Below are 25,797 nucleotides of genomic sequence, written 5' to 3' on the forward strand. Positions count from 1 at the left end.
AATAAGTGGGCAAAGGAACTGAACAGGTACTTCAGAGAAAAAGAAATACAAATGGTCAAATATATATGAAAATTGTTAACACCTCTAGCAATTAGAGAAATACAAATTAAAAATACACTGAGATTTCATCTCATTCCAGTCAAAACAACAATTATCAAGAATATAAGTAACAATAAATGTTTTCAAGGATGTGGAGAAAAGGTATGCTCATACATTGCAGGTGGGACTACAAATTGGTGAGATCACTCTGGAAAGCAATATGGAGTTTCCTCAAAAAACTAGGAATGGAACCATTTGACCCAGTTATCTCACTCCTCACTATATATCCAAAGGATTTAAAATCAGTGTACTGTAGTGACAGCCACATCAACATTTACAGCAGATCAATTCACAACAGCTAAGTTTTGGAGCCAACCTAGGTACCCTTCAACAGATGAATGGATAAAGAAAATGTAGTATATATACACAATGGAGTATTGCTCAGCATAAATACGAATGACTATGACAATTGCAATAAATGGATGGATCTAGAGACAATCATGCTAAGCAGAATAAAGCAGTCCCCAAAAGCCAAAGTTCGAATGTTTTCTCTAATAAGTGGATGCTAACCCACAATAAGGGGGTTGGGGAGGAGAAGAACAGAAGTTCTATAGATTAGCCAATGGAGAATGAAGGGTAGGGAGTGGAGAGAGGAAAAGGAAAGCAGAATGAATCAGACATCATTTTCCTATGTACATGTATGAAAACATCAGTGAATCCTACTATCATGTACATCCACAAGAATGGGGTCCTAACTAGAATAAGATACATTCCATGCTTATTTAATTATATCAAAATGTACTCCACTATCATGTATAACTAAAAATAATAAATAAATGGGTAAGTAAAATATTGCAAATAAACCCAAATAATTGAAGTAAAAAAAGAAAAAGATACTTCAAAAAGTGAATAGAGTCACCTGGCATAACAACTCTATTAGGGAAAAAGGAAACTGGGGTTATTTTTGTCCTGGTGAGCAAAAAAATACAAATGGCTTTAATAGTGAGTTTATCTTACTAAGTTATAGATTTACAGTGGGTATACACATGTACAATGAGTGTACCACTTAAAATAATGTGTGAATAACCTACCAAATCCAGGAACACTTTTGAGACTGGCTTTGAGACAAATTTTCTCCAATCGGAGGTAGCTGTATCTAATCAAACAATTCCACAGGAACATCCAGTCCATTCTCGTCCGGTGGTTCATGATAATAACACTTCTTTCTCCAGGTACAAATGCATCACCTGTTATAACCACTTTTACACCAAACATGGTCTCCAACAATGCCTAAAAAAAAAGAAATACTGATATGTATACCAATTTAAAATTGTAATTTTTCCATAGGTAAGTTTTATCATGTCCAATAAGTATATCTTATGATTTATTAAAGTGTTTTTCATGATGTTTTATTCTATAATAAATAGGTGGGGACGGAACTGGGGATAGGGTTTAAATCTAGAAGAATGAAAATATAAAGTCCTATTTCTAAGTGCTACGCATTTAAATTTCTAGCAGTTTCCTAGTTTTAAAAAAAAAAAAAAAGGTAACTGTCCTTGAAATCTTCAAGATATAGATTAAGCTAAAAAAAAAAAATCCAAAAAATGACAGATTCCATTGTGTAATTTCTTAAGGATATATAAGATTATTACATATTTCTTCCTAGGAAGGACAGTCAACAAATCTTAACACTGGATATAGAGCTGAAGAAACAGAAAATTAAACTTTTCATTTTAAACTTTTCTGCACAATGACCTTTTATTAATCAGAAATACATCTGTTTAATTTTCACAATACATAAAGAATAAAGTAATTATGTCTAAAAAATGCTACAGCCCTAGTACCTGCAATAGTTCCTGGCATACAGTAGACACTCAAATATTTGCTAAAATTGTTCAATTCACTTTTTAAATGGCCATAAATAAAATACATATGAAATATTTAAAAGAAAAACATATTACAGATGAGTTATTTCAAGTAAATAACAGATAATAAGAAAAAATATTATTGATTTTAATCTTTTTTTCGCTTTTTTGAGATGGAGGTCTCACTATGTTGTCTAGGTTTATCTCTAAATCCTGGGCTCAAGTGATCCTGCCACCCTAGCCTCCCCAGTAGCTAGGAGTACTGATGTGTGCCACCATGTCCAGCTCAATCTCTTATTAAAATTTTGAATTATTTATGTTACAAATGTAAATAATGTTAGAAATCTGAGAAAGTTTTTCCAACGCAGACAAAAGGTAAAATCAAAAGTTCACATAGGCAGATATCACAATGACCTTTTCAAAGTACACCAAGTAAGCAAACTAAGGTATAGTTAAGCAATGGAAAACAATTTAATAAAAAAATAAATGAAGATGGATGCATTGGTGAGCACCTGTAATCCTGGCTACTTGTGAGGCAGAGGCAGAAAAATCATAAGTTCAGGCCAGCCTGGGTAACTTAGCAAGACTCTGTCTCATTAAAATTAAACAAAATAAAACCAGGCTAGGAATGCAGTTCAGTGGTAGAGACCTTGCCTAGAAAGAAAAAAAAAGAAAGACAATAAACATGGAAGACACAAATATGTTGAAGGAAGCAAAACAAAAAAAAAATCATATATAATAAATATCTATTTATAAGACTTCCTTAAAAAGTAGGATATTTTAGAGAAAAATATATAGACAATAAAAATTACAAAGAACAATAAGGAAACAACTATTTCAAAAGTCATTTTAGTGGCTACTTCTACCCAAAAAGAAAGGCATTTTAACGAGGAGCCCAGGTAATCTGCTGGTGGGCAGGCAACATACTCTAATACTTGACCTGGTTTATAGTTACAATTAAAATTTTTTAACATTAACATGTGCAATTGTGTTTTATTAACTTTCCAGTATGTTTGTAATATTCCACAATAAAAAATACTTTGTGATACAACAAAATAAGACTTCAAAAGAGAAGGAACAGGATCAAGGCAGGGGGAAGGTAAAAATAATATTAGCTAAAAAAAATACTAAAAAAAATAAGAAGTTAGAAATGTTTTACATCCCTATGGTTCCAAGAGTCAGAATGTCAACATCATGACAGAGGAAAACAAGATCATTTGGTTTAAACCTAACTCTGGATATCCTACAGGAGCCTGGTTAAGTTACTGTCCCAGGGCTGAGATTCACTCTAGGGAACAGATATTTAAATTGCACCTATCATTTCCTAGAAGGGCAGCCTCCAACAGGTCAATACACACACAACCTTCTTGAAGTTGTGTACAAAGATATGTGAGTATGTACACAGGTACCTTGCTATTTGAATGCCTGCTATTTTCATCAAACTCCAAGTATCTATAATGACTCAAATAATTATCACCTTTACTCCAGAAAGTCTCCAGGAAGTTAAGTCACTATATGGAAGACTTCATGATGAAGAAGAACATGGCAGGGTCCGCCAGACTTGGGCCCACAGCAAGAAATTTTTTTTTCTACTTGTGAATGCAAAGGGTCATCAACTTCTAAAACACATCACTGAACTGCAGGTCTTGGCCCACACTGTTTTGTGTGAAGTCATTATGCAAGGTTAATTTGGCCTAATTCTACTCTACTTCCCAAATATATATACTTTTCAGTATTTCCAAAGAATTGAAATGCAAAAGGTCCTTTACTTAATTGGTAGAAAGAGGAAGTATAAATTCTGTGTTGCACTATTGAAAAGAACTAAATATCTTAAGTCTATACACCCCAAATTCAACTCTAACCCCTTATGCACAATTTCTAACATAAGCCTCTCATGGATCCCAAACAATCTTCCTTTCATTATGAAAAATGTCAAAATAAAAAACCCAAGACTATTTATAGAGGAGTGTCTCATATGGCATTCTCTTACTTGACACACAGCACTCTATCAGAATATGACTGAAAGTTATATATAGCCTTTTATGAAGCTTGGCTCTCAAGCTCACATTAATCATTTTTATTACTAGACAAGACATATCTAGTCAGTATTATTTACAGCTCCTGCAAAAGCAGAAAACAAATATACTACACAGTATTAAAGTTGTAATGTTTGTAAAGAACTCCAGAATTCAAACAATCCAGATTAAAAGACTGGAAAAGAAGACAATAACCTCAAATTTTCTTGTGGTTGTTTTATTTCTAATGAGGAAGAAAACAATTTCAGCAGTAAGAAACTAGTATCAATCTTTCAAATTTTTATAATGTTTTATTTATTAGGAATAACAAGTCTCATAACTTTTGCCTAAAAGATTGCAAGACTTCTCCTAGCATTACATATATAGAAGCAATTTCTGAGGACCTTTTATGTAGCACTACTTACTACTTCCAAATGTATGTAAACACAAAGATGCAAATACCTCTCATAATCAGAAGAATACGTTTTGCCATTATGATCCTTGCTGTCATTTATCATTCCAATGGTTCTTTAATCTGAGATAAGAACAATTCCACAGGGCTACACTTCTCTCCAAGTTTGCTTTGGCTTTTCAGACTCAGCTAAGGCCCAGCTAGCTGAATCCCTAGCTATTTAAGATCTTGGAATCCCAAATGTGAAGTAGTCACTTTCTTAACAGTGTAGACATAAATCATATTCAACAACCTGTTTTTATTGAACATTTGTTCTTTCTAGCAATGGAATTCTATCAGCAGGCTGTGAAGAGACCTGTGTCCTGCAGAAAGTTAGGAAATGACCTCTAAATTCCTTATTCATAATTTATGATTAAAAAACTGAATGAACCCCAAGTGATTTTCATAGTCCTCATACTTAGCTAACAATCAAACTGTTGTTAAGACACAGAATTTTCAGAAGTAAAAAATTCTCTGGGCACAAGCAGAATTTGACCCTGATAATATTGAGTATGTTAAGCAGAACTGTTCAAAAATGAAATAAGCAAAAACATGTATTCTCCACTATAGAAATGTTCAAAGAAAGACTAAATATTCACTATGTAGACTGACCTAGAGGGGACTCTAATAGACAAAGGTAGGTTATACTAGGTGACCTCTAAATCATCTAACTCTAAGATTCTAGAGGGTTTTATTGTTATACCTCATTTAATACAGAAAATGTGCTCCTTAGAAACAGAAGGAAAAAATCTTACCAACAAAATTATTTTAACATATAATGGAAGCTTATAAAAGAGAAGATCATTTTGGAATTTTTTCTGTGAAGCAATAAGTACATTTATTTTATTTTTAATGGAAAATTATTTTTAAATGTTTGGAATTGTTTTAAGAAAACATACCTGTGTGGGAGAAAAAAACTGCATTTTATGTTAAATTCATTCTGAGTTAAAAAAATGTGCTTAAAAGAAAAACTCCTTTAGCACCTTGTAAAAGTATGAAATAAAAGGTGATAAAAGACATAGTTGTCAGTTTTTCTCCATTTTTTCAAGAGATGTTCACTAATTTTAAACTGTTACATCAATTAGTCTGTACCATAGCTCTAGGGGATTTGACTTCCATAAATTTCTTAACTAAAAGATTCTCTCTGCCTGATATGCTATGACTGACTAGTCAAGTAAAAAGTTGGGTAATATAAGTTTTTCAAATACATACCAATGTTTCCCCCTAGTACTAGGGATTGAACCCACGGTCACTTTACCACTGAGCCATATCCCCAGCCCTTTTTATATTTTATTTTGAGACAGGGTCTTAATTGTGTCAGGCCTCGCTAAATTGCTGAGGCTGGCCTCAAAACTGTGATTCTCCTGGCTCAGGGTCCATATTCACTGGGTTTAGAGGCATGTGCCACCGTGCCCAGCAAAATATGTACCAATTTAATAGTATAGTGATAGTGAATGCTACCTATGTGTCAAGTTCTCAACTCAGCTGATAAGACAAAAGTCAGGAATAGCTCAATATATCATCAAAAATCTCTTTAGAAAGGTGCCTCATAAGAACTCAGCATACTATATAGTTCAGTCCAGCTCAGCTATTATCTTCCCAGTTGAATCAGTCTACTATTTCTCCAGCTGACCATCAGATGAAGTGATGATTTACAGGCTGCTGTAAACATGTCTACATTTAACTGGGCATGGTGGATCATTCCTATAATTCCAGAAACTTGGGGGACTAAGGGAGGAAGATCTCAAAGTTAAAAAATAAAGGCAACCACGGATATAGCTCAATAGCAGTACCTTGAGTTCAATCCCCAATACATCATCATCATCATCATCATCTTCTTCATAATAACAAATCTATCTTTAAACATAAGAATAATACTCAACCAACAACTACTCATATGTCCCATGTCATCTCCCTTGAAATAGGGAATATTTCCTCTCTTCTTATTTGCTTTTCCTTTAACTATCTTAGTGCATTTAACTATAGTTATATGCACATATGATGCAATTCTGCTCTGACAATAATGCTATAAGAAGTAATAGGAGAAGCAGCTATCATAAAATTTGTCCAGTAATTTTTTTCTATTAAAAAAACCAGCATTTAAATGTTTTAATTTTGTACAGCACTGTCCAGGGAAAAAAGACATCTCCCAGACTGTAGTAAAGCTTTTAGCTGCTCTCACTAATGCAGTTAATCAAAGGAGTTATGTACAACTTGCTATATAAAAGGTATGTTATTCACTCGTCTAGAAGGATGGTAGCTGGCTCTTGGGTTCTTCCCTTCCCTACTTCCTACAGAGTGGGGCAAAGAAGTGGCAGTGACCTAAGCTCGACTATGTAGAAGAGAAATCATATCAGGCTGAAGGCCAGAATAGGTGAAATACCAAGAAAGAAAGCATCTGAATCCTTGGACAATGTCAGGTAGCAGACTCTTCTGACCTGGAGTTACCCATGAATATAATCCAACTTTTTTTTTGTAATCTATTATATTAAATATTCTTTGAAACAGAGGTTTAGGTTAATCTCTAAAACATAACAGAGTAGCAAATATTTACTGTATACTTACCAGATGCCAGGCATTATATTTAAAAGGCTACATATTTACTATCTCAGTCATCACAAAAAACTCTGAGCTAGTTGTGTTAATATCCCTTTTTAAAGAAATGAAACAAAAACTCAGAAAAAAACTCCTTTGTCACCTTGTAAAAGTATGAAATAAAAGGTGATAAAAGTCAAGTTCAAATGATTAGAAGATGCTAGCAAATATGTGTTCCCTAAAAAAAGTCAGACTGACAGGACACTCCAAAGCATTATAATTGTAATCAATTAGAATGTAGTAACTACAAAAATTTCTCAAAACTCTCAAAATTTTTACAAAAAGATTGGGACAAAAAAAATGCAATTCATAATCAAATGATTATATACTGTGTAAAACTGACGACATTCGAAAAATAAAGTACAGTAGCAATACAGGACTACCTCTAAATGCTTTAGAATTGTCTATACAGCACTAACGGGGAATAGAACTCAGATAATCTATTCCAATTTCTTATTTTATAGATTTTGAAACAAAAACTAAAAAGTTAAGTAAATGAAGAATCAAATTATCCAATAAGACATGTCTCTGGTTTTATAACAACTATAAAGATAATTATTAATGTGCTTATTTTACTTAATATAAATATAATATGGAAAAACATGATCTAGAAGGGCCTCAGTTCCATGGCAATTGGTGTGGGTTCGTTAGTAGTAAGAAGAGTCATGATGCTCTCTATTCATTCATTGCCAAAGTGGCCTTAATATCCTCCAATCCATAAAATCAAAATAGAAAATATCAACAGGACAAACCACTGGTGTCATGCACTTTCTTTGAAATCCATCTTCAGGTCAAGGAGTTGAAGTAAGCTAAAGTAATAGAATAAAATGAGTATCTTATAATCAAATGGTATGTTTGAGAGCTGGAATAAAAAGACTGGACTTCATGTCTTTAAAGTAGATTTTTAAATGCAACTTAAAATTCATGTCCTGGAAAGTCAATTTTTGTTTCTAATAAAGATAAAAGTCTTAAGAGGAAGAAGAGAAAGAAGAAGAGGAAGAGGAAGAAGAGGAAGAGGAAGAAGAGGAAGAGGAAGAAGAGGAAGAGGAGGGAGAGGAGGAGGAGGAGGAGGAGGAGGAGAAAGAGGAGGAAGAGGAGGAAGAGGAGGAAGAGGAGGAAGAGGAGGAAGAGAAGGAAGAGGGGGAGGAAGAGGGGGAGGAAGAGGAGGAGGAAGAGGAGGAGGAAGAGGAGGAGGAAGAGGAGGAGGAGGAGGAAGAGGAGGAAGAGGAAGAAGAAGAGGAAGAGGAAGAGAAAGAAGAAGTTTTTCAGTTAAATGAAAGCCAGAAAATAAATGAGTTGATCTATTTAAATCTACTTAAGAAACAGTGGATGAATATTCAGAAATCTCACCAACTACTTTTGCAATCCACAAAAGTTAAAACACAAAAGATCATTCTATTAAGAAAAGGGGGGGGGGTGGAAATTCTGCAAGAATAAGGAGGATGGCTTCTGCTTCCAGCCCTGACAGAGTAAAGGCACTACACTTATCATCCAGGTGATTAGAGGAAAATATGGTCAAAATGAATGATTAGGTGAGGAATCTCAAGAAAGTAACAGGACCAATAAAGGACCCAATATAAATTCCAAAACTTAAAGTATAGTATTTTAAATAAAAATCTAGTAGATGAACAAAACAACCAACTTGAGATGACAGAAAAATCACTGAACCTGAAACCAGATCAATAGATTAAATATAAAAAATAGATATGAGGCACTGGAGTCATAGCCCAGTCATAGTAGAGCACTTGCCTAGCATGTATAAGGCACTGGGTTTGATTCTCAGCACCACATATAAATAAATAAGGATTCACTGAAAACTATATAGATGTGAAGGAAAGAAAAGGGAAAACATGAGTCTTGGTGACATGTGTGACAATATAAGCAATCTAACAAACATGTAATTATCACCCAAGAAGGAGGACAGAGAAGACATGGAGTAGAAAAATATGTGAAGAAATAATGATCCAAAATTTCTCGATTTAGAGTAAGACAACCAACCAATAACATAGAGAAATATAAGACCAATGAAACATATACAACAATTTAAGTAAAATTACAGATGGACACATCATGATTAAATTGCTGAAAACCAAAAAGAAAAAGATTTGTTAAAAGTGGCCAGAGAAAAATGACATTATATAAAGGAAGCAAAAATATACAGACAATACTTGATTTATCAGAGGGCCATGTCCTCATAAACCCATCATATGTTGAAAATGCACTTAATTCACCAAAACTACTGACTCTCACAGCTTAGAGGCACAATTCACTACAGAGTATCAGTTTGTTTACTCTTGATATCACATAGCTAACTGCAAACCATGGTTCACTGCTGCTGCCTAGAATCACCAAGAGTATCATACTTTATATCACTACCTCAGCAAAAGATCAAAATTCAAAATTTGCTATAGGTTTCTACTGAATGTGTACTGCTTTCAAAATTGAAAACTCTGCTAGGGCAAGTAGCCATACCTTTGGGGGCCTTGCCTGTACAATTGCTAGCCTCTTGTGAAAGGGCACATACATGCACCCTGTGGAATCTGAGGACCTGTTTAATCATTCAGGTCATTCTGCCCTTTTTGGCCTGGCACTACTAGAGGAAGCTCACATAGCAGCTAAATGATCCTTGGAGCAGCTCATGAACACATGCACAGCACTGGAGACATAATATGTCCCTGTTAATTTATACAGGAAGGTGTTAGACCCCCTTCTGGAACGTGAGGAGGGGACTGGGAGTACCCTTTGCTGGCTCTGGGTAAGCCACCCACATTCCCAGGATGAATTTTTTCCACAGCCCACCCACACAAGGGAGGATGGATTTATGTCCTTATATGGTTTGCCTCCTTACAAGGTAACATTGGTTCCATTTTACCTTTTCTTCTCCCAACCTTGCTCATTTATAGCTATCTACCTATGCTAACAAAAGAAAAAATTACAAATGTAATTAGGAAATATCTTAGGGGCTGCAGATGTGGCTCAGTGGTAGAATGATTGCCTCAAATGTATAATGTCCTGGGTTTGGTCCTTAGCATGAAAGCAAGCAGGCAAGAAAGCTGGCAAGGAAGAAAGGATGCACGGAAGACCAAACAATAAAGAAAATACCGCATGGAAATCTGTGAGATGCAGCTGATACACTGCTTAGACAGAAAATGTATATCTTTAAAGCTGACACTAGAAAAGAAAAACAATTATATTAAGCTTCCATTTTAATAAGCTAAAAATAAATTAAAAAGCAAGTTAAACTAAAGAAAGGAAATCAATGAAATAACACAAAAAAACAACAGAAAAATAAAGCCAAAGTCGGTTCTTTGAGAAATTAACTTCTGACAAATTTTTGTAAGTATGTCTAAGTAAACAGAAGGAATTATCAAAACCTGAAATAAATAAGGGGATATAACTATACAACCTACAGATATTAAAAGGAACTAACTAAAATGAACAATTTCCTACTTGTCTCACCAAAATTTTTGAAACAAGAAAGAGAAGATCTGATTAGACCAATATCTGCTAAGGATAGTAAATCCATTATCAAAATTCTTTCTACAAAGAAAATCAGTTAGCCAGTAATTCAATGAGACATAAGGGTGAAAAGAAAATAATTTACACACTTTCAAAAACAGAAGAGTAAACACTGCACAGATCATATCATGAAATCAGCATAAATTTTCATACCAACTTGAAACTTTATGTTTATCCATTCATCTAACAAATACTATTAATATGTACCATGTTCCAGGTAATTAAGCAACCTGTCTTCGGCTTCTTCAGCAAGAGAAATTTTTCTGTGACTATTTCTTGCAAATTTCTCTCTTCCATTATAAGTAAACCACTCAATTACTTACACTAATTTACTAGTTTATCAGTTTCTCAGATTTTTTTTGCTCAAATCAGGTATTCCCTAGCTTGAAAGAACTTAAAACTTTCTTCTTCTGGAAACCCTCATGAGGCACCATGAACTTCTTTAAAACTATAGACTGCTAAGGCTCCATGTGATTCTTACAGGTCCTTGAAGGTTTTCTATCACATAAAGCCCTAAAATTAGGAATTAATCTCAGCTCTACTTAAATAATTTGCTTATACACATGACCTTGGGCAAATAACTTAATTCCTCAAAGTTCCTAATTCCTTTTCTGTAAAATGGGGGTAACGGTAGCACCTGAAACAAGGCCATCCTCTTTAAGCACCTGGCATGTCAACAGCTGTTATCATAATCACCCCTGGATTTTTACTTTGATTTTTTTTTCCTTTTAACAAAACCCTCTAATACTTTTCTTTATATTTGAGTTAAATATACAACCATACTATGGTTATTTATTATCTACCAGAATATTAGCATTCCTATCTTTGTGCCTGCAGGACAAATTTAAGTATAGAAAACAGGAAAAGAGGGAAGAGGAAGGAGGGACAGGATTGCTTACAGTTTAGCAGAATCACAATTCATAAAACATATGTAAATAAAAATTTATATAAATATATATTAAATATATGAATAAAAAGATAAATAACTTGTAACAAGGGATGAGTGTACTTTATAACATTATTCACCATAGGATTAATCTTTAAAACATGAAGAGTACACTGTAAACGATTTATTAACATTCAATTTACAGGAAACTTTTTACTTACTCCATCAAGGTAGGAAATCATACCAACCGCTGTTTCTGGAAATATTTCCCAATCAACCTCCACCTGAGGGGTCTATATCATTAGTATAACTTTCCTTTCTACAAACATCACATGGGCAGACAGTCTGCCTGCATCCTGGGGGGAAATAGGCAACTAAATTAAAAGAAAAAAAAGTAAAAAAGATCATTCCCCTTCTTGTTTTCTTTTCCAGGTGTTATACCCATCGCCTTTCTACCAAGACAGATCAATTAACTCAGCAACATTAAGTTCCAGCTGTTGTTCAGGAAAAATAAGGAACAGAACACTCTGAATATTAAAGGGAAAGGCAGCAACCCATACCTCCCTCAATTTGGAGAAAAGGTTCTGCTAATTAGCAGTAACAGAAAGGACTGAAGCTATTTCCCAGTCCCAGAGAAGCAAAAGTGTGAACTGAAATCCCACAGAAAGTCATCAGCTCTGTATCAGAGGGAGATGTGCTCACAGCAGTGTGTGTGACCGTACTCAGAATACCTGTGTGTTCTGAGACTCTACTGCCCATTTGTATGCACAGTGACCATACAAATGCTGTTAACCCAGTATGATAGATAAGAAATCACCTTACTCCTAAATTTTGTGTATTCCTAATTCTGCTATTACTGGGAAGAAGTGAATCAATCAGATCAATATCACAAGTTTGAGAGAAAAAGTGTGGTATATGAATCTTAATTTGCAAAATAAGCATAGAAATTCTCCATCCATACTTTTAAGATTTGTGCATTCTACTATATGTAAAATACACTTCAAAGATGAAATAAAATATAAAATTAATAAAGAATATGGAAAAAAGCTCTTAATTTTTAATATGGTTCTTAATTAGGTGTTTTATTTTAAGGACATGAATTAATTTTATTCACTCCAGTTTTTACATTTTCCCTTTTTTAAAGTTTAGCATGTCTCATATAATATGAAGGACTTATGCTTCTTCTACAATTCAATGCTGACTCTAATAAAAATTAAATCAATGGGTTGGCTCCTCTGGTCTAAGTGGATAGCCTCTTTCTGTGGAGTAACTTACCACAGGTAGCGTGAGCCAGGTGGCCACAAGGCGGTTGTTGATCCAGCGATACCAGGATGGGTTTACAAACATCAAGGGTAAAAAGGGACCCAGCATGAAAATGCTTCCAAAAAAACTTCCCCAAAACAGAAGGAGTATAAAGTAAATCCCTTTCCATGACACCATGATTCTGAAAAACATTAAAAAAAAAAAGACGTTTTGTTACTATACATTTAACTACTCAAATTCTATATCAGCATGAGGCACATAATAATTTTTAATTACAGGGCTATTGAGAGGTTCTGATAAAGGAAGTAAGAGCCTGAATTTCATAGAGGTGACCCTCCAATACATTCTACATGTCTAACAACCACTAGTACATTAGGAATTGATACTCTTAATAGTATATGCCTGATTTCCAGAACAAAATTGTCTAGTTAAGGAGCCTTTTTTTATCGATTAGTACTGGGTGTAAAGTGGTATGCTATCTTCTCTGGGATATTATCTAACACAAAATCTTAAAATATTCCAGAGCTTTTGGTTACCCAGAAGTAGAAATACTGAACAAAGAAGTGCAGAATAGCTTGCTAAGGTCAGGAAACCTAAAAGCAATAATTTTTTTTAAATCTAGGAATTATCCTTCTTACATTAGATCATAAAATAGCACCTTTGGACACTAGGTATTAAACTGGATCTTTATAAGCTGCAGGAGTAAGGAGAAGTCAAGATTCTTCAATAAACTATTTACCAAAGGATTACTTTAAGGGATCCTCATAACTAGAACATAATGTGGATATTATAAAACAAATGGTTAGAAAAACTATTTAAAATGAAAAATCAAACACTTTTGATTTTATAATCTAAACTACTTTAGAGTAAAAATATTTTTTGCTAAAGGATAACAAAAGTGTCAGTAATATTAGAGTTATGGAAACAACAATGCCCTCAAAATTCATGTGTTTAAAAAGGTATCAAGATCCCAGAAATTTTTAAAAACAATCATAGCAGGAAACAAATAAAATTTCAAATGTCATGGTGCTTTTTAAAAATGTCAAATAACAAAACAGGTCAAATACCCGTTACCAACACAGAATCAAGTTTATATGGGTTCCAAGCGTATTTTTAAATCTCTACCAATACCTGACATGTGTATTCAAAATCCTTCAAAGTACAAACAGAACAAATATCTATTAAGAATTGCTTTTATAACCTTCAGATCTGAACTCTTCAGAAGTGAGGTGAGGGAGTAATGGTGAAGAAAAAGATTGCTGGGAAATGGGGCCGAACAACTCCAGCTCACCCAGGGCTTGAAGAGGTCTATGTTCTAGTACATCCTATACTTCATGTTTTCTGAGTCTCAGGTCCTTTTCCTGGCACTAAAAGAAACCATAAACAGCTCCTCCCCAATCTTCAATTTAACTTAATCCCTTTGTATGGGAAAGAAAAAACAAAAACTTTTAAATTCAGTATTTTCAACACCTGTCTTCCCCTAACAACAACCATAATCATATTCCTGTAATACTTCTACTATTTGAAAAATCCCTATCTTTTTCTATCTGCTGTTTTTTTCCTGCCAATCAGCCAACAGCAAGCTTTCTGTCTAACACTGGCTCCTCCCATCCCTGCAGCAACACTTCACACTGTGTCCATACAAGACTGCTTCTGTATCAAAGAAAGGCTCTGGACTGCGTCTTCCTGACTTATCAATTTGATTTGATGTGATTAAAAAAAAAATCAAAGGACTTTAGCTACCTACTGAAATCTTTTCATTGTATAATGATAAAGCTGCAGCCCAAGAGAATATGGCTTTCCTAAATCCACACAGTTAATAACAACCAATCTTTTCTGCCTACTGCTTCTTCCATTACATCATGCTAGAGATCCATGTTAATCTTTCAGCATGTATTTTTTGGGGGGTCAGGGGTGGTGTTTACTGGGACTTGAACTCAGGGACACTCAACCACTGAGCCACATCCCCAGTCCTATTTTGTATTTTATTTAGAGACAAGGTCTCACCGAGTTGCTTAGCACCTTGCTTTTGCTAAGGCTGGCTTTGAACTCTATGGATCCTCCTGCCTCAGCTTCCTGAGCCACTAGGATTACATGTATGCACCACTGCAACCACCATAAACATGTGTTTAAATGTAGGTTTAAAAGATGTAAAGGGATGTGTCATATGAATATACTGGGATTATTCAAACCAAATCTAATCTAAAATTATTTCTCTATCCTTCTCCTATTTCTTTCCCAAGATTTCAATAATTTGTTCATTTTCAAAGATCAGTAAACATACAGAGATCCATACTGTGCACCAGGCACTGTGCTAGTAATCTGGGGATGGAACAATGAATACGAGAAATATTGCCACAGCGTTCACAAATCTAATGTGAGCTCCCACCCCGGCTTATGAGCTACTCCCTGGCTCTGCATTTAATCTAGCTCTTTTCTGTATCTTCTTCCAAGTCTCAAGGGTTTGATGGGTTAACTGGGTTAAGAATTAGCTGCAAATATCTGGAATAGCTGAAATTTTAAAAACAAGAACAACTGAAAATGCCAACTGCTGTCAGGGATGTGAAGCAACCAGAATTCACATACATTGCTGGTGGGAATATGAAATGGTATAGTAATCCTGGAAAATAGTTTAGCAGTTTTTTTAAATGTTAAACCTATACTTACCACAAAAGCCAGAAAATCCACTACTGAATAACCAGGAAAAATTAAAAATTATTTGCAGAAAGTTCTACATAATTATTTATAGAAGCATTAGTCATAATTGCCAGAAACTGGAAATAACCCAACCATCAGCCACAGGTAAGTGAATAAACAAACTAGGAAATCCATATAATGAAATATTACTCAGCAGTAAAGATAAAATTCCCATACAGGCAGCATTTTAAGTTAATCTCAGATGCAATGTACTGGGTAAAAGCAGCCAGATTCAAAAAATAATTCTTTTACTGGACAATCTGGACAAAGAAACCCACAGGGGAGGGAAATAGATCAGTGGTTGGTAAAGGTTAGGGTTGGAAAGGTAGTTTGACTATTAAGGGACAGCACAAGGGGAGTCTGGGGAATTAAGGAAGCTGCTGGGTTTCCTGATTGCAGCAGTGGTTATAAAAGACTAGACACTGGTGGAAAACTCAACAAAGTACTTTTTGTTTTGGTGCTGGGGTTGAACTGGGGGCCTCGTGCATGCTAAGTACATTGTCTGCCACTAAGTTACACTCCCAATCCGTCTATACATTTTAAAGTGAATTATGACTAATGCTGCTATAAATAATTATGTAGAACTTTATGCTCTTATGATTGAGGAATTCTATACTTCTGGATGACTTTAATTATAATACTCTAAAATATATCTAGCTTTCAAAATACTCTGGCACTAGTTTATATATTTGATATTCATAGATTTAATAGTCACAACATATATAAGGACACCAAGACACAAAGATGTTAAGTAACTTGCTCAGTCACACAGCTAGTAAATGGCAAGAATGAGATCTGCCTCCAAGTAATTTGATGTGAGAAGTCCCCACTCAGTCAGCTACACTATTTCTTTCTCAAGAATATATTGCTTTTGTAATTAAACTCATATTTTAAAAAATAACATGATAAAGATGTTAAAATCTAAACCCAAATTTTATTACCTATGTAAAAAATTATTCTGAATTTTAGAAACTCACAGGAATTTGGTATGGAAGCATAATGTCTCCCTAGAATATAACATACAACATACAAAAACTTTAGGGAGGAGCAGTAGAAATGGAGTTATCAGTTTCTGATGATGAAAAGTATGGCTAAATAACTAATAATAAAATATGTGATCTTTTAAACTCTTTTAAAATAAAAGATAAAGGCCATACCACTGAAAAATAATTGCACAATGCCATTTAACATCATTTTTTACTCATTCTTTGTATAAAACTGATATACTCTTTTTTGAAAAACCCCTGGGAAAAAATAAACATAGATTTAGAATAACACGTGCATTTTATTGCCAAAAACAGATACAAAGGAAACATGTTGAAAAACTATGTCTACTTCAAGTTAAAGCCAACAACCTTTCTCCAAATAACCACTTTTCCTTTTGAGAATTAACGCAATGTTCACTTACCTCACGAATTCATAACACTTTTTGGGAGGGGTAATGAGGACTAAACCTAGGAGAACTGTACCAGTCCCTTTTTATTATTTTATTTTTTATTTTGAAACAGGGTCTCGCTGCATTGATGAGGCTGGTCTCAAATTTGTAATCCTCCTGCTTCAGCCTATTCCACTAACTCACAATGTGAATCTGACTGCCCATGGTATCAAACCAAGTGTAGTTCAAACAGTTGCCACACCAGATAAAAGGCAAAAACAGCATATGAATCAAGACATGGCCCACTTAGGCTTCTTACTCAATTGCATATGTTATAACTAGAGTATGACAGTATGGGAGGATACTCCCTAGCAGAGCCTAATGGAATTCACTAGGATACGTAGACTTCTCTGCTCAGGTAGGAGCCATATTTTACTTCATAGACTCCTTACTTTATTCATGTAACAAGTCAAGTGTTAACAATTAGTTTTACTCTCAGTGTGCTAGGGAAACTAAGTGCACAAATGAATGAAAACAATTTAATATATGTTGTAATAGAGGCAGAACAAGTTATGCAACTGCGGTTAAGGGAAAGGGAAGGGATTCAAGAAGGCCTACACCCTTGGAGGATGAGAGAGAGGAGGGGGAATAGAAAAAATATTCCACAGTAAAAAGACAAAAACAAACAAAAAAGGTAGGATCATAGAAATGAAACAGTAAGCTTACATACAGAACTGCTCATTAGATATTACTGAGGTCTACAGGTCTATGGAACACATTCATGAGCTACAAGAAACCACTAGGGCATGGGCTTTTGGGATAAAGTTGTACACAACCTGTTCAGTATTGCCAAGAATAACACATTTAGTATGTTAGTAGAGGTAAGGGAAAAACTAAGGCATATGCCTCAAGTTTTAAGATAAGCTGTTAAAAGTGACATCGTATACATAAGCATGGACTGATATACAGATTGGTTTTAAAAGTCTTCTCTGGACTTTGAAACAGACACGGAATGGATCTGTTGACAAAAATGCTGGACTGAGAGATTTTGGTATCAAAGAGGTCTGTGAGCCAAGAAATACATAGACCTCAACAGAAGCTCTAACATTCAAATGCAAGATGATCAGGACCACACTACTAAACCTGGACACCTCATCTGTAAAGTAAAGAGGGATACCGGGAAAAAATTCTAAGGCCTCTACTAATGTTACCAACAGAAACAGAAACAGAAATTCTGAGTATCGGTTACCTTTTGGGCACCTAATATTTCCCTTGCATTTTATAGAGGGATCTTGGCATTTACACATTTGATACTTACACATTCAACTATTTATGAATAACCAAAAGGTCCACAAAATGGAAGAAATCTGTAATTTTGCTGAAATTCAAAGCTGAATTATGAATATTGCAAGGCCCATGTCAAAAAAAAAATCATTTTAGTAGTAATGACTCTGGCCAACTGTCCAGCATCCTAATCTTAAGGGGCCTTTATTGTATTCTATCTACTTGGCCACCATTCCTTGGGGAAAGTAAAGTGCTATAGTAGGCTTATAAATTTGAGGTTTCAAAAGGACCCTGCTACATTTCTTAAAGTCAAGTATGTTCTAAAATTCTTCTTTAATCCAAACAAAAGCCTCAAACCTAAGTATTGATTATATCAGTGGTGGTTATGGGTGAAGAAATGGAGTATCTGGTCCTCTTAACTCCAAGTCCTCAATGCTATTTATAATGATCAGTCAAATAAAGAACATTCCCAGAAAATGTGGGGGAGAGAGGTCATAACTAGGAACAGTAACAGATTTAAAGGTCCAACAGAAAATAATGAGTAAAAAGTATATGATGAATTTAAAATATTGTACCCACAAAACCAAACACATTATGCTAGTTACATTTCTTGTAGGAAAATTAAAATCAACTTTTCTCAATTATATGTGTATATAACTTAAATACAAGTATAGTTAAATAGATTATTGTATATTTAATATAGTTATTATTATTAAATATTAATATAAATATAAACTCAGGTTAGATTCAACAAATTTTCTCCTAAAACACCCTAAATCATCCTTGGTATGATATGCTCACCAGTAATCAGTGATACATAAAATTAAAATGAGGTACAATTTTCCTGCTATTTGATTACAAAAAATAAAAATACTTATAACATTTAACATTACCAAGGCTATAGTACAAAGGTCTTTTTCTAGTCTGTTATTAAAATTGTACCTTAGTGCCAGCTTTTAGATAAGTGATGAGGTAGAATTTGTCAAAACACAAATGACAAATTTAATTAACAATTATGTTTCAAGATCTCTACCATGCAGAAACACTCACAGAAGTGCATAAAAGACATGGGGTTATTCACTGAAGTATAATTCATAATACTGAACAGTGAGAGATAACAAAGCCTACCAATAAGGAAAATAGATTGTTCTTTTTTATGGTACTTTTATATTATGGAATACGCACTCATTCACGAGAATAAGGTAACTTCTATTGTCTGGTATGGAAGAATGTCTCTGATACGTTAATCAATAAATAAATAAAACCAATTACAAACTAATATGGATACATGATCTTGTTTTTGCCTTATTAACCCAAGGTCTTTAAAAAATGTATATATACATTTGTATATTTGTATATGTGAGTACCTGTGTTTCTAGGTAAACGTTTTTAAAAGTTTGATTTTAATAGGGGATATATAAACCCAAGATTACTCTATAAAGAGGATGCCTAGAAATAAAATCCTTTCTTCAATCTCCTTTCATCTTTTTATCTCCTTCAAGGGCTCCCCTTTGGATTTGTCCAATTGGAAATCGAGACTAGCGCTGCCACTGGTCAGATTCCTGGGACAAATAGCAGATCCAGAGGGCAAACAGGAACAGAGTTAACCAAATACAGAGTTAACCAAAATAAGGTTACAAAACACTACCTATAACATCATTACTATTTTTATATACATGCACATTGAAGAGCAGTGTAGCTGGGTTGTAATATTACATTACAGTTTATTTTTAGATATTTTTGCTTAAATGTATTTCTTGACAAGAAATACATATAAGTGAATGTAAATAAGATAAACAGGCACACTGACACACTCCCAGCAACTCAGGAGGATGAGGCAGGATGATTGCAAATCTAAGGTCAGCCTCAGCAACTTAGTGACACTATTTCAAAAATAAAATAAAAAAGAGAATGTAAGTCAGTGGTAATGCACCCCTGGGTTCGGTACTGCCAAAAAAAAAAAAGACAATAGGAATGTTTTAAAAGCTGGAAAGCAGGAAGCCAAGTGTTGACCACTTGGTAGACCTGAAAAGGCATATGTAAGACCACAGAAGAAAAAGCTGAAAACACAAGCTGGCAGCATCAGGTACATCTGAACACAAATGGGGATGTATGTGGGTTTAACAAAATGAGAGGGATTAGGTGAAAACTGAGAAACACATGGATTCCTAGATCCCTTTCTTTCCCAGACCCCAGAATAAATCTGGAAGTTTATTCCCTACAGAAGGTAGAAGGGGTGTCTTGCACACTTGAAGGCATTACTACAGACTCTCAGAGGGAGTAAGGGACCATAACCATACTGAATCCTGAATGCAGTCACTTCAGATGCCTGGTAACGAGAATATTTTAATCCTAGTTAGCACCAATAGAACTTTCTGCAATAAAAGAAATGTTCAATAGCTCTGTTGTCCATGATACTAACCACTATTTACATGTAGCTGATAAGTAATTCAAAATGTGCTTAGTACAAATGAGGAACTGAAGTTCTAAATTAATTTTACTTAAACTGAAATAGCCACACATGGTTAGTGGCTACCTGTATTGAACACTCAGCTCTAGGCAGAAAATGAACACACTTATCTGGGGATCTGACCAGATTATGAGGAAAGATGAAAATATAAAAACACTGGGAGATTCTCTAATAAACAGTCTACTTAAATCACTCCACAGAGAGGCCTAAATCCATAAGTCTCCCCTATATCCAAGTTTCTGGTTGGCTTGTTAAGGCACCCATACTTTATCAGGAGCAGATAAAAAGGAATCTGAGGAAACACTTAAATAAGATAAACAGAAAATGGGAGACTTAAAGGAAACAAACTACTCAATGACCAAAAAAAAAAAAAAAAACTTCAAAGAAGACTACCTTTAACATTTTTAGGAAGAAATACTCCATCCAGGAAACCAGAATAGCCTTTCTTATGAGAAAAGTAAATAAAACAAAGAAAGGAAATATTCAGAAACAAAAGAGCAACTGGAAGTTTAAAATAGGCAAAAATGTTTACCAAAATGTTAAAACTTTGTAACTGCTAGAAAATAAAGCTGAGAAACTCCCCTATAAAATGTCAAGCAGAAAGTAGAAAGAATTTATGAGGCCAAGATAGGAGCTCCCCTTGACCAATAATACCAGGTCTAAAAAGAGAGTAGTGAGAAACTGGAGAGAAGGAAATCCCCCAGAACTGGAGACAATGGTATTCCACATTAACAAGCCTTCTGAAAGTGGGACAATGGATGAGAGTAGACACACTCAAGGCACAGTACTGTGCTGACAACAGGGGCAACTTTTTTGTCTTCCACGAAACTGCTAGAGGTAAAAATAGCTGACAGGTAATGAACCAAAAATTAAACTGCCTTTAACTGTTGGACTTCCAGAGAAGCCGATGATACTCATTTTATCTGTCATAAGTACTCTGCCTTGACCTACCCCTGAGGGATAGATGGAGGGCATGGTAAATTCAGAAGCAAAAAGCCTACTCTTCCTGGACAGCCAATACCTGCAGAGTCCTGACTGTAGTGAGGCCTGTTTTCCAGGACTCACCTACGCATGAACTTGCGCACCACCTTCCCCAAGCAGAGGATCCAGTCCTCTTTAAATAGTGAAGGCAGATGATCACCCTGAGACTCTGCACCTCGGGGGCCCTTCCACTAATGGTGGCAGTGTCAAGCTGTCAAAGTATGCTTATGTCTACATCTTCGAGCGCCCCCCCACCACCACCTTTCTTTTTCCCCAGTTTTTTATTTTGAGTTGAGACAGGGGATTCACTAAGATGCTAAGGATCTTGCTAAATTGCTGAGGTTGGCCTTAAATTTGTGATCCTCCTGCCTCAGCTTCTGGAATCACTGGGATTATAGGTATACACCACCACACCTGGCTTGGGTAATAAAATCTTAAAAAGAAAAACAATGTAATGATTAGCATAAAAGGTTAATTGTCATAGGGGCATAAATCGAGCCTGTAAGGTACTGGCAGTGTTCTATTTCTTAAGGAAGATGGTTACTTGTGTGTTCAACAACAATGATTCTTAGACTACCAATAGTCAATCTGCACACATACAATATAACATACTCTCTTCTAATTATATGTTACTTTAATAACAACAAAAAATGTTTTTAATTTTCACTACCCTTGGCAAAATTAAGGATCAGAGCTCTCACTTTTTTCATTCAAGTTCTTCTATACATTACTCTACTTTTAAGAATAAACATGTATTTTGTGTCTAAAAACATTTTAATTATAAAAATTTTAAGAACATCAATTAAACTATGATAAGATTATTTATTTGTTACAATCCCTAATCAAGTACTCTATTACCAAAAGCAATCCTTAGGAGCCTATTAAGAAAAATACATTGGACAAGATGACTCTAAAATAAATAACATGTTGATCTTGATTCTAATGCAAAATCAAATACATAAAATAAAAATTGTGAATACTAATGTCAATTACTACATATATGCATGTATAATAATAGTCATTATTGCAAAATGATCACTTAGCAATAAAAATTAAATGTTTTAACAGTTAAAACAATCATGGCCTGATTATGGAGATTTTCCTACAATCTGTGTTCATTATTTAAATAGTTGAAGACAGATGCTCTTTATGTGCTACTTGTAAGCTTCATACACAGACAAATCACATTTAGTTTTTTCACAAACATAAGTGAGATATTTATGAGCTGATTAATTTCTTTCCAATCCACATATGTATGCTAATTTGCACAACGCCATTCTGATGAACACATCTATATTTTCTTTATAACTGCTATTTAAGAGCTTATAGAAGCCTGTTTGTACATCCCACAAGGATCTGTATAATTTTTTTCAGAACTTGGTAACAGAAACACATCTGTCTTGCCGGATGAAATGGTATGTTTCTTTGTCCCTCCAGTGAGAACAATATTTGTTTTCCTCTCAAGTCTCTAAGGACAAAAGGCTCATAGCTAAATTTAACTTTTGATTCTAGAAACAAAGAGTAAGGTTATTATCTCTTTTTCCTCTTACAATCTTTTATTATCACATATGCCTTTTATTATAAGCCTCTTTAAATTCCTTTAGGAACCTAACTATTAATTTAAAATAAATTATATAAAATGTCACCATTTTTACCTTATTTATCTTTAATTATTAATTTAAAAAAATCAAGCCTCTATTAAAGGAAAAACACTAGAAATTTTTATTTAAAAATGTATGTTAAGCTCAGCATGGTGGCCCGTAATTCCAGTGACTCTGGAGGTTGGAAGCAGGAGAAGCTCAAGTTCAAGGGCATTTTCAGCCACTTATTAAAACCCCTGTCTCAAAATTTTAAGATAGATAGATAGATAGATAAATGGACTAGCAATGTAGCTCAGTGGTACAGCACACCTGGGTTCAATTACCAGTACCTTCCAAAAAATTTTGTCAAAAATATTCTAAAGACAAAAAATGTTACTCCTTTTATGAGCAAAACATTAGAAGAAACAAGTAAAAAAAATAGTAAAAAAGAACTTAAAACACTTTTCTGTATCAATTAAGCATTGGGCTAGGGATGTGGCTCAAGCGGTAGCACGCTCGCCTGGCATGTGCGGGGGCACTGGGTTCGATCCTCAGCACCACATAAAAAATAAAATAAAGATGTTGTGTCCACCGAAAAAAAACCTAAAAAATAAATATTAAATTTTTAATATTAAAAATAAATATTAAATTCTCTCTCTCTCTCTCTCCTTTTAAAAAAAAGCATTCATAAGGTGGGCAGAGGAAGATGAAAGGCTAATATAATTTATTATGGCATCTTTTCCTGTTTGGAAAAAATTCAGAGACAATATAACAGGAAAGGGATAAATGTTATCATTACTTTCTTCCTAAAGCAGCCCAAGAAAATACTATTTTCCCAAGTACAAAAATAAGGTAAGATAAGAGAATAGCATGCATTTTAGAGAGGTCTGAGAAGAAATCAAATCACAATTTACAAAGTCTGGTAAAACATAACAGGACAATTAAAGAGCAGAATGGGGCCAAACTTCAGTTACATGTACCCAAAATGAAGTAAAGGACTTTTGCCTATTAATGGATTTTAGTCAACAAGCCTTTAACTCCCTGGGAGGAAGGCCACTGAGAGGTCTGATCTAGATAATGGTGGCTCAAGTTATGTCAAAATTACATTGTGTATCTCTTATTATCTATTTATTGATATTTGGTGAGAGAAGAAATCATATACAACTACGTGAGATTTATCTACATTCTTGGTATACACAAATATTATATCTATATAAATATTTATTGTTCTCTAAACTCTGACGTAATTCTTTTACTTAAAATGTATTCAAAAGTTAGTACATAGAAAGGAGAAAGTATGTATTGTATAATTCTATTTATCTAAAGTTCCAAAACAGGGCTGGGGTGTGGCTCAAGTGGTAGCGCGCTCGCCTGGCATGCGTGCGGCCTAGGTTCGATCCTCAGCATCACATACAAACAAAGATGTTGTGTCTGCCGAAAAAACTAAAAAATAAATATTAAAATTCTCTCTCTCTCTCTCTCTCTCAATCAATCAATCAATAAAGTTCCAAAACAGATAAATGTCTTCATAATGTTACAAGCACAAATAATGTTATCCTGGGGAGTTATGGAGCAGGTATAGAAACTAGGCACAAGGAGCCTTCTAAGATTTTGGTAATGCTGTTTCTTGATCTGCTGTTGGTTACACTGAAGGTATTCACTTTATGAAAATTCTTTGAATTGTACACTTGTAATTTGTGTACTTGCATGTATATTTCAAAAATAATCAAAAGGTCATTGTATATGTACATATATTTAATGATATTTATAAAAATAGTCATATATATACATATATACATACACACACATAAATGTTTAGGGTTTGTTTGTTTGTTTTTATGGTCCTGGGAATTGAACCCATGGGAATTCAACCACTGAACTATATCCCCGATCTTTTCCTTTTATTTTGAGACAGGGTCTCACTAAATTTTCCAAGCTGGCTTTGAACTTATAATCTTCCTGCATTGGCTTCCAGAATGGCTAGGATTATAGTTATGTGTCACCTCACCTGGTAGTTAAATATTTTATAAATAATCCAGTTAGGTATATGTAACTTACAAAAAGAAAATATAAATGGTCAATAAACCTAAAAAGAAAAACATTTTAAGTCAATGTAAATTAAAACAACAAATCACCTCCCCAATCTCAGAAGACTGGCAAAAGTGGCTTGTTCTGCCTTTGATGTTCTGGGAATTGCTGGTGTCCTTGCTTTCACAGCTTGGGGGAGTATAAAGTGATTTAGCCACTTCAGAGGGCAAACTAATATAAGAAGCTTTTATAATTTTGAATATACCTACCATCACAAATTCTTTCTTAGTATCTAGCCCAGAGAAATACTCAACTACACATGGAAAAATGTTTCATTGTAGCACTGTCCAACAGAATAATTAGAACCATCAATGCTATAGGGGAATAATTAAGTAAACTGTGGTGAATCCAACACTAAGGGACACTACGTAGTGTAGCAGCTGGGCAGGATGGGATCAACATGTATTTTCTAAAATGGAAGCTCTACAAGTATTGCTCACAGAAAAAGAATATGATACCACTTTTGGAAGGAAGGAACCATGCTCCCCCAAACTCTTGAAACTATGTGTTTAATAAAAATAAACAAACATACATGAGCATGCTAGTACACACCTATAGTCCCAGCTACTTGGGGGGCTGAGGCAGGAGGATCCCTTGAACATTGGAGTTCTAAGCTGGCCTAGGCAACAAAATGAGACTCTGTCTCTAAAAACAAATATAAATGTCCAGAAATCTATCTACAAGGATCA

At 34.5% G+C, this 25,797-nt stretch overlaps 1 protein-coding gene across 16 annotated transcripts in view; it reads right to left on the reverse strand.

Annotated features, from left to right (window-relative positions):
- Lclat1 (lysocardiolipin acyltransferase 1) overlaps positions 1-25,797 on the reverse strand; it is a 175,894-nt gene that overhangs the window by 83,945 nt on the left and 66,152 nt on the right. For 12 of the 16 annotated variants that reach the window (XR_013429118.1, XM_040271538.2, XM_013357420.4 and 9 more), the window contains 2 exons: positions 12,646-12,814; positions 1,131-1,329 (listed from right to left, as the gene is read on the reverse strand). Coding sequence is in view for 15 of the 16 variants with exons in the window: in XM_040271538.2 (XP_040127472.1) it covers positions 1,131-1,329; positions 12,646-12,810 (364 nt within the window). In the remaining variant the exon portion in view is untranslated. Of the gene's footprint in view, positions 1-1,130; positions 1,330-11,591; positions 11,745-12,645; positions 12,815-25,797 lie in introns of those variants that run through there. The other 4 variants (XM_040271541.2, XM_078029446.1, XM_021724558.3 and 1 more) reach the window with 3 other exon arrangements.

This window comes from Ictidomys tridecemlineatus, chromosome 12 (assembly GCF_052094955.1).
Source record: "Ictidomys tridecemlineatus isolate mIctTri1 chromosome 12, mIctTri1.hap1, whole genome shotgun sequence".
NCBI classification, from domain to species: Eukaryota; Metazoa; Chordata; class Mammalia; order Rodentia; family Sciuridae; genus Ictidomys; species Ictidomys tridecemlineatus.